At 43.0% G+C, this 13,993-nt stretch overlaps 1 protein-coding gene across 5 annotated transcripts in view; it reads left to right on the top strand.

The window, feature by feature from the left end:
• The window catches only part of apc (APC regulator of WNT signaling pathway), a 191,408-nt gene that overhangs the window by 72,447 nt on the left and 104,968 nt on the right, over window positions 1-13,993 (top strand). For 3 of the 5 annotated variants that reach the window (XM_072583698.1, XM_072583716.1, XM_072583707.1), the window contains exon 2: window positions 5,091-5,246. The exons of 1 other annotated variant lie outside the window; for it this stretch is intronic. In XM_072583698.1, coding sequence (XP_072439799.1) covers window positions 5,109-5,246 — 138 coding nt within the window. In that variant the 5' untranslated portion in view covers window positions 5,091-5,108. Of the gene's footprint in view, window positions 1-5,088; window positions 5,247-13,993 lie in introns of those variants that run through there. One more of the 5 variants, XM_072583735.1, reaches the window with a different exon arrangement.

Below are 13,993 nucleotides of genomic sequence, written 5' to 3' on the forward strand. Positions count from 1 at the left end.
TGTGGGGAAGCAGGGATGTGGAGTGTGGTTAAAATAAAGACAGCCATTATTTTGAATGGTGGAACAGGCATGAAAGGTCAAGTAGTCTGCTCTCGCAGCTGATTTGTAAGTTTGTGCACTGCATAAAATAAATTCCCTTCAAAGTGAATCGTCTTGAGAAATGAAACTTCCTACTTGCCTTGGAAAACTATAAATGTCATTGGTTACATAAATGGATGCGGAATTACAAGAAAAATGTAAAGAACAGGAAGGTGATTATTTAAGACTACAGAAGAGGGCAGTAATAGTGAAGAGAACATTGAAAAGCAATTTAATGCAGGATTCAAACATGAGGCATCTGGACAGAATAGCTGGTGAGAAACTGTTCCTATTTGTGAAAGGATCGTAAAAGAGAAGGCACAAATATAAATGAACAAATGAAAGAAAGTTTTCAAGGGCTGAAATGAACTGCTTGGGATTACGGTGGAGGAATTCAAAAGGTCTGATTCTGTGAGGAAATGATTGACTCTGACTCATTCTAAATCCATCCGTCCAAATCTAGATTTAAGTTTGCTATCATCAGTTAACTTCTGTTCTTAGAGACTTTCTGCATCACGACCTCTTTCTCAAATGAATGTCATGCAGTTTAATTTATATTTTAGGGGTTAATTTTGAGTTAATTGTTTTAGATGTCTCTCTAATTTTGTTGAATTAGGCAAGATAATTTTATTTTTCAGTATTACAGCTAGATATTTAAATGTGCCACAGAATGGGTCTTTGATATTTTTACCACTGCTCATTAGTGAACGTTTGATATTATGTTTCATGAGAGTACCTGAGTGCTAATTTCAGTTGGGGGCCCTCTAATGCTAAAATAAGCTTGATGCCTACTCAAAATAATGTAAGCTGAAGTTTCTTTTTGGGAATAATTATTGGCTTAATATTTGGCTTCATATTCTTAGTTTTGTGAAAGTGACTGGGTGTTAATGTTATATTGTGATAATACTGTGCCTTTGGGAGAGACTTGTTCTGTGCTGTTTTGTTTGCAGAGAGGTGTTGCCACACGTGGAATGTCTGCTTCAGAAACAGTGGGTAAACAGCTTTGAGTTGTTGTTGATTTTAAATTAGACAAAAGTATGAGTGGGAGGAATCATGCTCACACAGTTATAGTTTTGCTTTCGTTTGGGCATTGGTGTAAGCTGTTAAGGTCTGAACTATCTGCTTGATGTATTTTGAAGGTCCATAACAAATGGATACTGAATGTTATGTACTAGCATCCTCTTTTATGATAGTGAAGTAGTAATATTCATATTTTTCGCATCGAGGAGAATGTTTTTAGACACTCGTTTTAATCAATGGCATTATAAAAAAATCATTAAAATGTCTAGATTTTGTAGCATTTTGGAATGCAATTATTTGATATATTGAAGTTTCTTTTGCCATATTCAAGTATTTCATTTGATTATTACTAAAAATTGTTCTAAATGTATTTTAAAAATTCCTTGAGGTTATATGTTTATGTTTGCAGTTTTTGTTTGCCTTGAAAGCAATCTGACCAAAGTTGGCCATTCAGTTCTTGGAACTGGTTTCACCATTTAGTTAGATCATAGCTGATTTGCACCCTCAACTTCATTTATCAACCTTAGCTCAATATTTCTTGGTATCTTCACTTCACTTCATTAAAAAATCTTAACAGTTTCAGTCTTGAAAATTTCAGTTAGCCCAGCGCCTTTTGTAAATTTGAAGTGAAAATATGCTTCCTGATTTGGCCCTAAATGGCTCGACTCTACTTTCAAGATTGTACCCCTTTATTTTTATTTGCCGCCGCCCCCCCCCCCCCCCCCCCCCACAGCGGAAACAGCATCTTCCTACTTAATAAAATTTTAGCATCTCTATCAGTTTATGCCTCACCCTTCAAAACTGGAAGGAATATAACCCAAGTTTATGCAATGTGTCTTCAAAATTAAAACTCCTAACCTGGGTACAGACCTTAGATTAGATTAGATTCTCTACAATGTGGAAACAAGTCCTTCGGCCCAACAAGTCCACATTTCCCCCCCACCCAACACTCTGGGCAATTTAGCATGGCCAATTCACATGACCTGCACATCTTTGGATTGTGGGAGGAAACCGGAGCAGCCTGAGGAAACCCACGCAGACACTGAGATTGTGCAAACTCCGCACAGACACGTGGGACTTGAACCCAGGACCCTGGTTCTGTGTGGCAGCAGTGTCAGACCTACTGAAATGATACTGCAGTATTCCAAGGTTATTCTTTCCTTCCTAGTGCGCTACTCAAAATTGAATGCAGCTGGATCTGGACACGCCGTGCTGGCCTCTTACCTGCCCTCGATCTCTTCATAGCCAACTGCCGCCGTGACATTAACCACCTCAACCTCTTCACCTCTCTCACCCATTCCAACCTCTCACCCTCGGAACGTGCAGCACGCACTCCCTCTGTTCCAACCCCAACCTCACTATCAAACCGGCAGACAAGGGAGGCGCGGTAGTAGTTTGGCGCACTGACCTTTACACCGCTGAGGCTAAACGCCAGCTCGCAGACACCTCCTCCTACTGCCCCCTTGACCATGACCCCACCTCCCACCACCAAACCATCATCTCCCAGACCATCCATAACCTCATCGCCTCAGGGGATCTCCCATCCACCGCCTCCAACCTCAGTCCCACAACCCCGCACCGCCCGTTACTACCTCCTGCCCAAAATCCACAAACCTGGCTGACCCATTGTCTCAGCCTGCTCCTGCCTCACCGAACTCATCTCTGCATACCTCGACACGGTCCTGTCCCCCTTAGTCCAAGAACTCCCCACCTACGTTCGGGACACCACCCATGCCCTCCACCTCCTCCATGATTTTCACTTCCCTGGTCCCCAACGTCTTATCTTCACCATGGACATCCAGTCCCTGTACACCTCCATCCCCCATCACGAAGGACTCAAAGCCCTCCGCTTCTTCCTTTCCCGCCGTACCAACCAGTACCCTTCCACTGACACCCTCCTTTAACTGACTGAACTGGTCCTCACCCTGAACAACTTCTCTTTCCAATCCTCCCACTTGCTCCAAACCAAAGGAGTAGCCATGGGCACCCACATGGGTCCCAGCTATGCCTGCCTCTTCGTAGGATATGTGGAACAGTCCATCTTCCGCAGCTACACTGGCACCACCCCCCACCTTTTCCTCCGCTACATCGATGACTGTATTGGTGCTGCCTTGTGCTCCCACGAGGAGATTGAACAGTTCATCCACTTTACCTACCTTCCACCCCAACCTCAAATTTACCTGGACCGTCTCACTCCTCCCTCCCCTTCCTAGACCTTTCCATTTCTATCTCGGGCGACTGAATCAACACGGCCATTTATTATAAACCGACCGACTCCCACAGCTGCCCAGACTACACCTCCTCCCACCCTGCCCCCTGTAAAAACGCCATCCCGTATTCCCAATTCCTTCGTCTCTGCCGAATCTGCTCCCAGGAAGACCAGTTCCAATACCGAACAACCCAGATGGCCTCCTCCTTCAAGGACCGCAATTTCCCTCCAGACATGATCGGCGATGCCCTCCACCACATCTCCTCCACTTCCTGCTCCTCTGCCCTTGAGCCCCGCCCCTCCAATCGCCACCAGGACAGAACCCCACTGGTCCTCACCTACCACCTCACCAACCTCCATATACATCATATCATCTGTCATCATTTCCGTCACCTCCAAACGGACCCCACCACCAAGGATATATTTCCCTCCCCTCCCCTATCAGCGTTCCAAAAAGACCACTCCATCCGTGACTCCCTCGTCAGGTCCACACCCCCCACCAACCCAACCTCCACTGCACGTTCCCCTGCAACCGCAAAAAATGCAAAACTTGCGCCCACACCTCCCCCCTTACTTCCCTCCAAGACCCCAAGGGATCCTTCCATATCCACCACAAATTCACCTGCACCTCCACACACACCATTTATTGCATCCGCTGCACCCGATGTGGCCTCCTCTATTTTAGGGAGATAGGCCGCCTACTTGCGGAATGTTTCAGAGAACACCTCTGGGACACCTGGACCAACCAACCCAACCACCCCGTGGCTCAACACTTCAACTCCCCCTCCCACTCCACCAAGGACATGCAGGTCCTTGGACTCCTCCATCGCCAGACCATAGCAACACAACGGCTGCAGGAAGAGTGCCTCATCTTCCGCCTAGGAACCCTCCAACCACAAGGGATGAACTCAGATTTCTCCAGTTTCCTCATTTCCCCTCCCCCACCTTGTCTCAGTCAAATCCCTTGAACTCAGCAACACCTTCATGACCTGCAATCTTCTGCCTGACTCTCCGCGCCCACCCCCACTTCGGCCTATCACCCTCGCCTTGACCTCCTTCCACCTATCACATCTCCAACGCCCCTCCCCAAGTCCCTCCTCCCTACCTTTTATCTTAGCCTGCTGGACACACTTTCCTCATTCCTGGAGAAGGGCTCATGCCCAAGACGTCGATTCTCCTGTTCCTTGGATGCTGCCTGACCTGCTGTGCTTTTCCAGCAACGCATTTTCAGCTGCAGCTGGATCTAACCAAGCATCTGTACAACTGGTAAAAATTCATCAGCAGCTAAATCAATAGGACAAAGTCAATCTTGATATAGATTGCATATGTTGTATGAAAGGATGGGCTTTTGGGCCCAAGTTGCCATTTAACTTTCCTTGCTTTCCAAATTTCTAGTGGATTTCTATATGAAGTATGATAAGACAAGTAGAGATGGAGGCCTTTCAGCCCATCAAATTACATAATGCCTACAAAGAGGCAGAATTCTGTTACGTAAAAGTGACAATAAACTTGATTTTCTCCTCGTGCCATCGTTTATAGTTATGTTCCAAGTGGTTTAAACATTGGACATCAAATGCTAAGCAGTAATTTAAAGGAAATCAGTGGGAAGAAATTATATCAAAATTTATATCCACTATCATTAAATGGCAAGTGTTGTGAATAACTTGCAATCTTGATATTTCAAATATGCTTTTTTGATAAGCATATTATAAATCATGTCAGTTTTGTTTAAAAATGATATAAAGATAGGAGTGTAGTTAATATATTTATTTTTTTTAAACAGGTCAGTGTCTAGTTCAGGATGGCTGCATCAGCTTCATATGATCAGCTGCTGAAGCAGGTAGAGGCACTTAAGATGGAGAATTCAAATCTGCGACAGGAATTAGAGGACAACTCAAGCCATCTGACACAGCTAGAGACAGAGGCATTCAACATGAAGGTACTTCTCAGTTTTCTGCAAACTGAAGATGATTTTCCACTTGGGTGAAATTTCCCTTATTGGTTCTCGAATAGATATGAGGCATTTAAGGAAGTCGATGTTGTCAAATTTGATGTAGTTGAGTTTTACATGCAGCATGTTTCTATTAAAAATATTATACAGTTGTCAAGTGGTCCTTGTATTTTAAGATAAATTCAGATTTAAAAATGGGCACATAAGGAAGAAATGCTGAAAATTCCAATTGGCTTTGTAGTGGAATATGCATATGGGAAACTGTCTATACTTGCTGTTTCCATAAATCGGGAATTTCTCAGCTGTTGTGCTTGTTGAGGTTGATATGTGTTACCATAATACCTTCCTACAAGAAGAATCTTGGAAAAATCATTCATCATTTTTGCATAGCAGAGACACTAATTCAAAAGAGGAGTTCATGCAGTCTCTATGAAATTATGGGTGAGTCTGTAGTTAAACAATTTGAATATTAAGGTGGAAGTGATTAAACTGAGTTTCAAATAGAGTGATAGAGATGTACAGCACGGAAACAGACCCTTCGGTTCAACTAGTCCATGCTGACCAGAGGTCCCACCTACCAGCACCCAGTCCATATCCCCCAAACCCTTCATATTCATTTACCCATCCAAATGCCTTTTAAATGCTGCTATCGTACTAGCCGCCACCACTTCCTCTGGCAGCTCATTCTATACACGTACCACCCTCTGTGTGAAAAAGTTGTCCCTTGGGTCTCTTTTATATCTTTCCCCTCTTTTTCCCCCCCCCCACCACCCCAGGGAAAAGACTTTGTCTACTTATCCTCTCCATGCCCCTCATGATTTTATAAACCTCTATAAGTCATCCCTCAGCCCCCAACGCTCCAGGCAAAATAGCCCCAGCCTATTCAACCTCCCCCTATAGGTCAAATCCCGAACCCTGGCAGCATCCTTGTAAATCTTTTCTGAACCCTTTCAAATTTCACAACATCTTTCCAGAATTGCATGCAATATTCCAAATGTGGCCTAACCAATGTCCTGTACATCCGCAATATGATCTCCTAACTCCTCTACTCCATACTCTGACCAGTAAAGGAAAACATACCAAACGCCGCCTTCACTATCCTATTTACTGCGACTCCACTTTCTAGGAGCTATGAACCTGCACTCCAAGGTCTCTCTTTGTTACTTCAAAAAACTCAATCAAGTTTGAGTCATGATTTCCCACACACAGACTTGTTGACTATCCCTAATCAGTCCTTGCCTTTCCAAATACATGTACATCCTGTCCGTTTGGATTCCCTCCAACACCAATGTCTGGCTCACAGGTCTATAGTTCCCTGGCTTGTCCTTGCTACCTTTCTTAAACAGTGGCACCACGTTAGCCAACCTCCAGTCTTCCAGCACCTCACCTGTGATTATTGATGATACAAATATCTCCGTAAGAGGCCCAGCAATCACTTCCTTAGCTTCCTACAGAGCACTAGGGTACACCTGATCAGGTTCTAGGGATTTATCCACTTCTTTGCGTTTCAAGATATCCAGCACTTCCTCCTCTGTAATATGGACATTTTTCAAGATATCACCATCTATTTCCCTACACTCTATATCTTTCGTGCCCTTTTCCACAGTAAATACTGACGCAAAATACTAGTTTAGTATCTTCCCCTATCTCCTGCGGCTTGACATAAAGGCTGCCTTGCTGACTTTTGAGGGCCCCTATTCTCTCCCTAGTTACCCTTTTGTCCTTAATGTATTTATAAAAATCCTTTGGATTCTTCTTATCTCTTATTTGCCAAAATATCTCGTGCCTTGTTTTTGCCCTCCTGATTTCTCTCTCAAGTATACTCCTACTGCCTTTATACTCTTCTGAGGATTCACTCGATCTACCCTGTCTATACCTTACATATGCTTCCTTCTTTTTCTGAACAAAACCCACAATTTCTTTAGTCAACCAGCTTTCCATTCACCCTACCAGGAATATACTTTCTCTGAACGCTTATCTCATTTCTGAAGGCTTCCCATTTTCCAACTGTCCTTTTACCTGCAAACATCTGCCCCCAATCAGCCTTTGAAAGTTCTTGCCTAATACCATCAAAATTAGCCTTCCTCCAATTTAGAACTTAAACTTTTGGATCTGGTCTATCCTTTTCTATCACTGTTTTAAAACTAATAGAATTATGGTCGCTAGCCCCAAGTGCTCCCTCACTGACACCTCAGTCACCTGCCCTGCCTTATTTCCCAAGAGTAGGTCAAGTTTTGCACTTTCTCTAGTAGGTACATCCACATACTGAACCAGAAAATTTTCTTGTACACACTTAAATTCCTCTCCATCTAAACCCTTAACACTATGGCAGTCCCAGTGTATGTTTGGAAAGTTAAGATCCCCTACCATAACCACCCTATTATTCTTACAGATAGATGACATCTCCTTACAAGTTTGTTTCTCAATTTCCCTCTGATTCTAGGGGGTCTATAATACAATCCCAATAAGGTGATCATCCCTTTCTTATTTCACAGTTCCGCCAAAATAACGTACCTGGATGAATTTCCAGGAATATCCTCCCTCAGTGCAGCTGTAATGCTATCCCTTATCAGACCCCACTCTCCCTCCTCTCTTGCCTCCCTTTCTATCCTTCCTGTAGCATTTATATCCTGGGACATTAAGCTGCCAGCCCTGTTCATCCTTGAGCCATGTTTCTGTAATTGCTGATATTCCAGTCCCATGTTCCTAACCATGCCCTGAGTTCATCTGCCTTCCCTGTTAGGCCTCTTGGGTTGAAATAAATGCAGTTTAATTGATCAGTCCTCTCTTGTTCCCTGCTTTGTCCTGCCTGCCCTGACTATTTGACTTTTCTTTTGTTCTCCACTGTACCAGTTCACTATCTCCCTGCTCCAGAGAAAACAGGCTGGGGCTGTTTTCCCTGGAGTGTTGGAGGCTGAGGGGTGACCTTTTATAGAGGTTTACAAAATTATGAGGGGCATTGATAGGATAAATAGACAAAGTCTTTTCCCTTGGATCAGGGAGTCCAGAACAAGAGGGCATAGGTTTAAGGTGAGAGGGGAAAGCTACAAAAGAGACCCAAGGGGTAATTTTTTCACGCAGAGGGTGGTATGTGTATGGAATGAGTTGCCAGAGGATGTGGTGGAGGCTGGTACAATTGCAATATTTAAAAGGCATTTGAATGCGTATTTGAATAGGAAGGGTTTGGATGGATATGGGCCGTTGCTGGCAGGTGGGACTAGATTGGGTTGGGATATATGGTTGGCATGGACAGGTTGGACTGAAGGGTCTATTTCCATGCTGTACATCTCTACGACTTTATATAATTTTGAACACCTCAATAAGGTCACCTCTTAATCTTTTCTGCCCCAATGAGGATAAACCCAATTTTTCTAATCTTTCCTTCTAGCTCAAAGCCCTCATTTTTAATATCATCCTTTTACATTCTCTCTGGGGCTTTAATGTCCTTCCTTTTAAATCAGGTGCCCAGAACTGAGCATGCTACTTTATATTGGTCAGACCACATGATTTGCAGAGGTGTACTTCTATGCCTTTATCATCTGTTCCTCTATTACTAAATGTAAAGACCCACTACCACATGATGAAGGAGCATCGCTCCAAAAGCTAGTGTGCTTCCAATTAAACCTGTTGGACTATAACCTGGTGTTGTGTGATATTTAACTTTTGTACACCCCAGTCCAACACCGGCATCTCCAAATCCTAAAGATCCCATAAGTCTTCCTAACAACTGTTTCAACTTACTTGCCAACCTTTGGAGAATTATGTACTTGTACCTCAAGGTTCAAACCCCTGTACCGTTTGAGCCTGTATTGTTTTTTCACATTTCTTACACCAAAATACATTACCTCACATTTCTCTGCATAGAAATTCATCTCCCATTTGGCCAATTTGTCAATGTCCCTCTGAAATTGCTCACTATCATTTTCTCAACCCTCTCTTGCAGAGGTTATAATAAGAGTCCAGAGGGGAAATAAATTTGTCTCTCCTAGTCCTGAGGTTATTTATAACAAAGTTTGAACTTTTAACAAATTCTGATTTTGTTTTTTACGTTTTCAATATGTTCTTGACCTTGCAAGTCTATATGAAGAAATAGAAAGTGAGGACTGCAGATGCTGGAGATCAGAGCTGAAAATGTGTTGCTGGAAAAGCGCCGCAGGTCAGGCAGCATCCAAGGAACAGGAGATTTGACGTTTCTGGCATGAGCCCTTATTCAGGAATGAGGAAAGTGTGTCCAACAGGCTAAGATAAAAGGTAGGGGGGAGGGGCGTTGGAAATGTGATGGGTGGAAGGAGGTCAAGGCGAGGGTGATAGGCCGGAGTGGAGGTGGGCGCGGAGAGTTCAGAAAGAAGATTGCAGGTTAGGAACGCGGTGCTGAAGAAGGGCTTATGCCAGAAACGTCGATTCTCCTGTTCCTTGGATGCTGCCCGACCTGCTACGCTTTTCCAGCAACACATTTTCAGTATATGAAGAAATAAGCCAGCCAGATTCGTCGAGTTAACCAAAAATCGTTTTTTGTGAATGTTCCCTTGATCAAAAAATAAAATTGATTAAAAGGATTAACCTGTTATGAATTCTATGAGAGAGGGTGAGAGGCATGCATGCACAAGTGTGGGAAAAGAAAGCAAATTATAGGGTTGGGGGAAGAAGAGTTGAAGAAAATGCAAGTTATTAAGCGGTAAATAAATGTTCACTCAGGTGGTTCTGAAAGTTGACATTTTATGGTCAATGCAACCTCCTTTTTGTTTCTCATAGATAAACTGGCTGCATGCTGTGGCACTTGAAGTTCCTTGAAATAAAAATCCTCTATCTTAGTGATGTATTCTGAAATATAACAGAGCTAGGACTAAAGCTAAAGAATTGCAGAGTGAGGGAGAGATCCTGTTGCATTCTGCATGGTGCTCTTCTGATATTACTGTTGCATTTTGCAGACTCTCTTTGTACAAATAGACATCCTCAGTGGGATTTCGATCATATGACAGCTGATTGTTTCAATTGTATGCCACAATCTGAGCTTTGATCTCCCATTATCAAGGTGTCATTAACACAGAATGTTTGTAGGCCATTTTTGTTCCTGTAATTTTCTGTAATTGAGATGCAGTGTGGTGCGTTGTCTTTAAATTTTTCAGGGACTAGAAAGATGAAGCTGTGAAGATCTGCAGAACTGCCTAGAAATGCGCTCTGGTAATTTCATTTCAGAGGCTTTGTAAAAACTGATTTGTCAATGAGGTGACTTGTGTGTTTTAGCAGTTCTAATTGTTTCTTTTCCCTTTTTAAGGGCAGCCCAAGATACTGTACCAGGTTATGAAACTAAAGATTATTATTCCATATTTTTCACTCAACTTTGTGACCCGGTTGACCCTTGCCTAAGAAAGCTTTCATCAGCAAACCTAGTTAATGAGCAGCAAAGCTTATTTCATTTGGGTTCGCTTCCCACTGATTTGTTAAATTAGTTCTGTATTTGATTGGGTGTATAACAGGAAACTCTGAAATTGGCATTGATGCAAATGTGATACAAGTTATTACACATTTTAAATTTGACCTTTTAAGTGATGGGGTAGTACTGAGCTGTTTATCAGTGCACTTCTATTTCAGTCTTGAAAAGTGATGTGTCAGCTGATTTCCTTCAAAGTGCAAAATGTAACAAATGTATCAAACAATCAATTGCATCTTTTCTGATTTTGTCCTTAAAAAGCCAAGGCTTTAATTTAGTGAAGAGAGGTAAACGGGCAATTGAAGAGAAAGTTGATTTGAGGGATAATTGTTAGCTAGGACATCTGAAATCCTTACCTTTCTGTTCTTTGCAAAGTACAATTAGGTATGTTACATCCACAAAAGTCATTGTGATGGGTCAAAAAATACAATAATATGTAGAGTTCTTGGCTTTTCAAATCTTTCCGCTTTGCCAGGAGATTTATTATAATTTTATGATATGGGTATGCCATGCACCTGTTAAGTTATAGAAAAATTAATGAGATGGACTCCAAGTTGATTGAGTTTTATTCTTGGAGCAATGCTTTTACGTGGCAGTAGAGTTCAACAAACTAATTGCTGCACCAATAGCTAGATTATCCATGTACTGGGTTGCTGAGGATAATGTTCAAGTTGCATATGTGGAAATGACAAAAGCATTCAATAAATTGCCATTCAATGGAGTTGTGAGCATTGTTGGGGAACATAAGGGATAGTGGCAACATGGTACAGAATTATTCGAGTGACTAGAAACTGAAAATAGTATTTAAAGTCTGTTTTTGAGACCGGAGGAGGCTTTAAAATCTCCAAATGTGGGTAAAATGGTTGCCTGCTCTTCCCAATAGATAATGATGACCTAGATCTTAATGTCCAGGCACAGTTTCAAAATTTACTGATGTGAAACTGAGGTGCAGCAAAATTGTTAGTAAACGTCATGGCAGGGGAGTGATGATCTCTTTACCCAGCTCTATTAAAATGAATGTAGTAATTGTTTCATTATGCAAATAGTTTTCCTTCAATACTATTTAAATCCATTGGAATAAACTATTTACTGATTATTTATACATTGATCTTTGACACTTAAGATAACAGGTATTATTCAAAAGAGGAATGTTGATCAGAAACTGGAGAGGTTCAAGATCACAGTAGTGGTTCAATAGCATGGTACTGAGATAAATTGAGTATACATGGGCCTAAGCCATTGAATATGGTTAACAAATTAAGAGCTCATGCAATAAAGCATAACATGTGTTTAGGGCACTTGTGGTACAATGTTAGTGTCCCTATCTCTGAGCCAGGAGGCGTGTAATGGCATTTCTCAAATAGATTAGTTAGAAAATATCCAAAATATTTTTATCAATAGGGACATGTAACACGAAAACAAGTAAATTATATTAAACTTGTATAAAATACTGGATTAGACTCCACATTCAACTGTGGGCACTGTACTTAGGAAGGTGGAAGTTTGAATAGATTGAGCATGGTACCGGGGACAGTGAACTTCGGTTATGTGGTTGGTTTGGAAGAGTTGGGACTTTTGTCTGAAAGGAATTTAGTAAGAGGTGTTAAAAACAATGAGAAGTCTGCATAATGTGAATGGAAAGGAATAGTTCTCATTGGTGAAAGATTGGAAAGCAAAGGACACAAACGTTGCATAAGTGGCACAAGTAAAACTTTTTTTACAAAGCAAATGGTTAAGATCTGGAATGCACTGCCTAAAAGTAAGGTACAATTGATGCATTCGGGAGAGCATTGGATTATTATGCACAAAGCAGAAATATGCGGGGCTATAGGGAGAAGGCAGGGGAATGGCACTTGGGGAATTATTCCTTTAGGAGAAAGTGAGGATGACAGATGCTGGAGATCAGAGTTGATTGTGGTGCTGGAAAAGCACAGCCAGTCAGGCAGCATCCCAGAACCAGGAGAATATATGTTTTGGTCATAAGCCCTTCATCAGGAATGAGGCTTGTAGGCCAAGGGTGGGGTGGGGCTGGGGATAAGGTAGCTGAGAGTGCGATGTTGGTAAAGGTGGGGGGGTGAAGGTGATAGGCCGGAGAGTGGAGTGGATAGATGGGAAAGAAGATGGATAGGTAGGACAGGTCAAGAGGACAGTGCTGAGTTGGAAGGTTGCATCTGCGATAAGGTGGCAGGACGGGATTTGAGGAAACTGGTGAAATCCACATTGATCCCATGTGGTTGGAGTGTCCCAAGGTGGAAGAGGTGGTATTCTTCCTCTAGGTGGTGGGTGGTAAGGGTTTGGCGATGGAGGAGACCCAGGGCCTGCATGTCCTTGGGGGAGTTAAGTGTTCGGTGGGGTTGCTTGGTGCGTGTGTCCTGGAGATATTCTCTGAAGCATTGCACAAGTAGGCATCCTGACTCCCCAGTATAGAGGAGATCGCATCGAGAGCAACGGATACAGTGAATGACGCATGTGAAAGTGCAGGTAAATCTCTGACAGATGTGGAAGGCTCCTTTGGGGCCTCGGACGGAGATGAGGGGAGAGGTGTGGGCGCAGGTTTTGCAATTCTTGTGGTGACGGGAAGGTGCTGGGAGGGGAGGGTGGGTTGATGGAGGCAGGTAAGGGTGGGGAGGGAAATACGTCCCTGGTGGTGGGGTCTATTTATATGTGGTGGAAATGGCAAAGGATGATGCGATGTATCTGGAGGTTGGTGGAGTGAAAGGTGAGAACCAGGGAGTTTCTGTCCTTTTTGCAGTTGGAGGGGTGGGTTTTGAGGGTGGAGATGTGGGAAGTGGATGAAATGTGCTGGAGGGTACCATCGACCATGTGGGAGGGGAAATTGTGTCCTTGAAAGAAGGAGCCATCTATTGTGTTCTGGGTTGGAATTGTCCTTCTGGGAGCAGATGCGGTGGAGGAATTGGGTATAAAGGATACCGTTTTTATAGGAGGCAGGCTGGGAGGAGGTGTAGTCCAGGTAGCTGTGGGAGTCTGGTTTGTAGAAGATGTCAGTGTTGAGTCAGTCACCGTTGATGGGAGAGGGCCAGAAAGAGGAGGGAGTTGTCCAAGATAGTCCAGATGATCTTAAGGTTGGGGTGGAACATGTTCGTGAAGTTGATGAACTGTTCAGCCGCCTCATGGGAGCACGATGTAGCGCCAATACAGTCAGTTATTCTTTCAGTCAATCAGCACAGCCATGATGGTTATGTTGTCACCACTCTGTGGTTCCTCTAAATATTGGCAAGATCAAAGCCCATTAGCTTTGGTCACGAATGCAACATTTGTTCCCTGGCTGCCATCTCGATTGTTC

The sequence above is a fragment of the Chiloscyllium punctatum genome, chromosome 2, assembly GCF_047496795.1.
Source record: "Chiloscyllium punctatum isolate Juve2018m chromosome 2, sChiPun1.3, whole genome shotgun sequence".
Classification (NCBI taxonomy): Eukaryota; Metazoa; Chordata; class Chondrichthyes; order Orectolobiformes; family Hemiscylliidae; genus Chiloscyllium; species Chiloscyllium punctatum.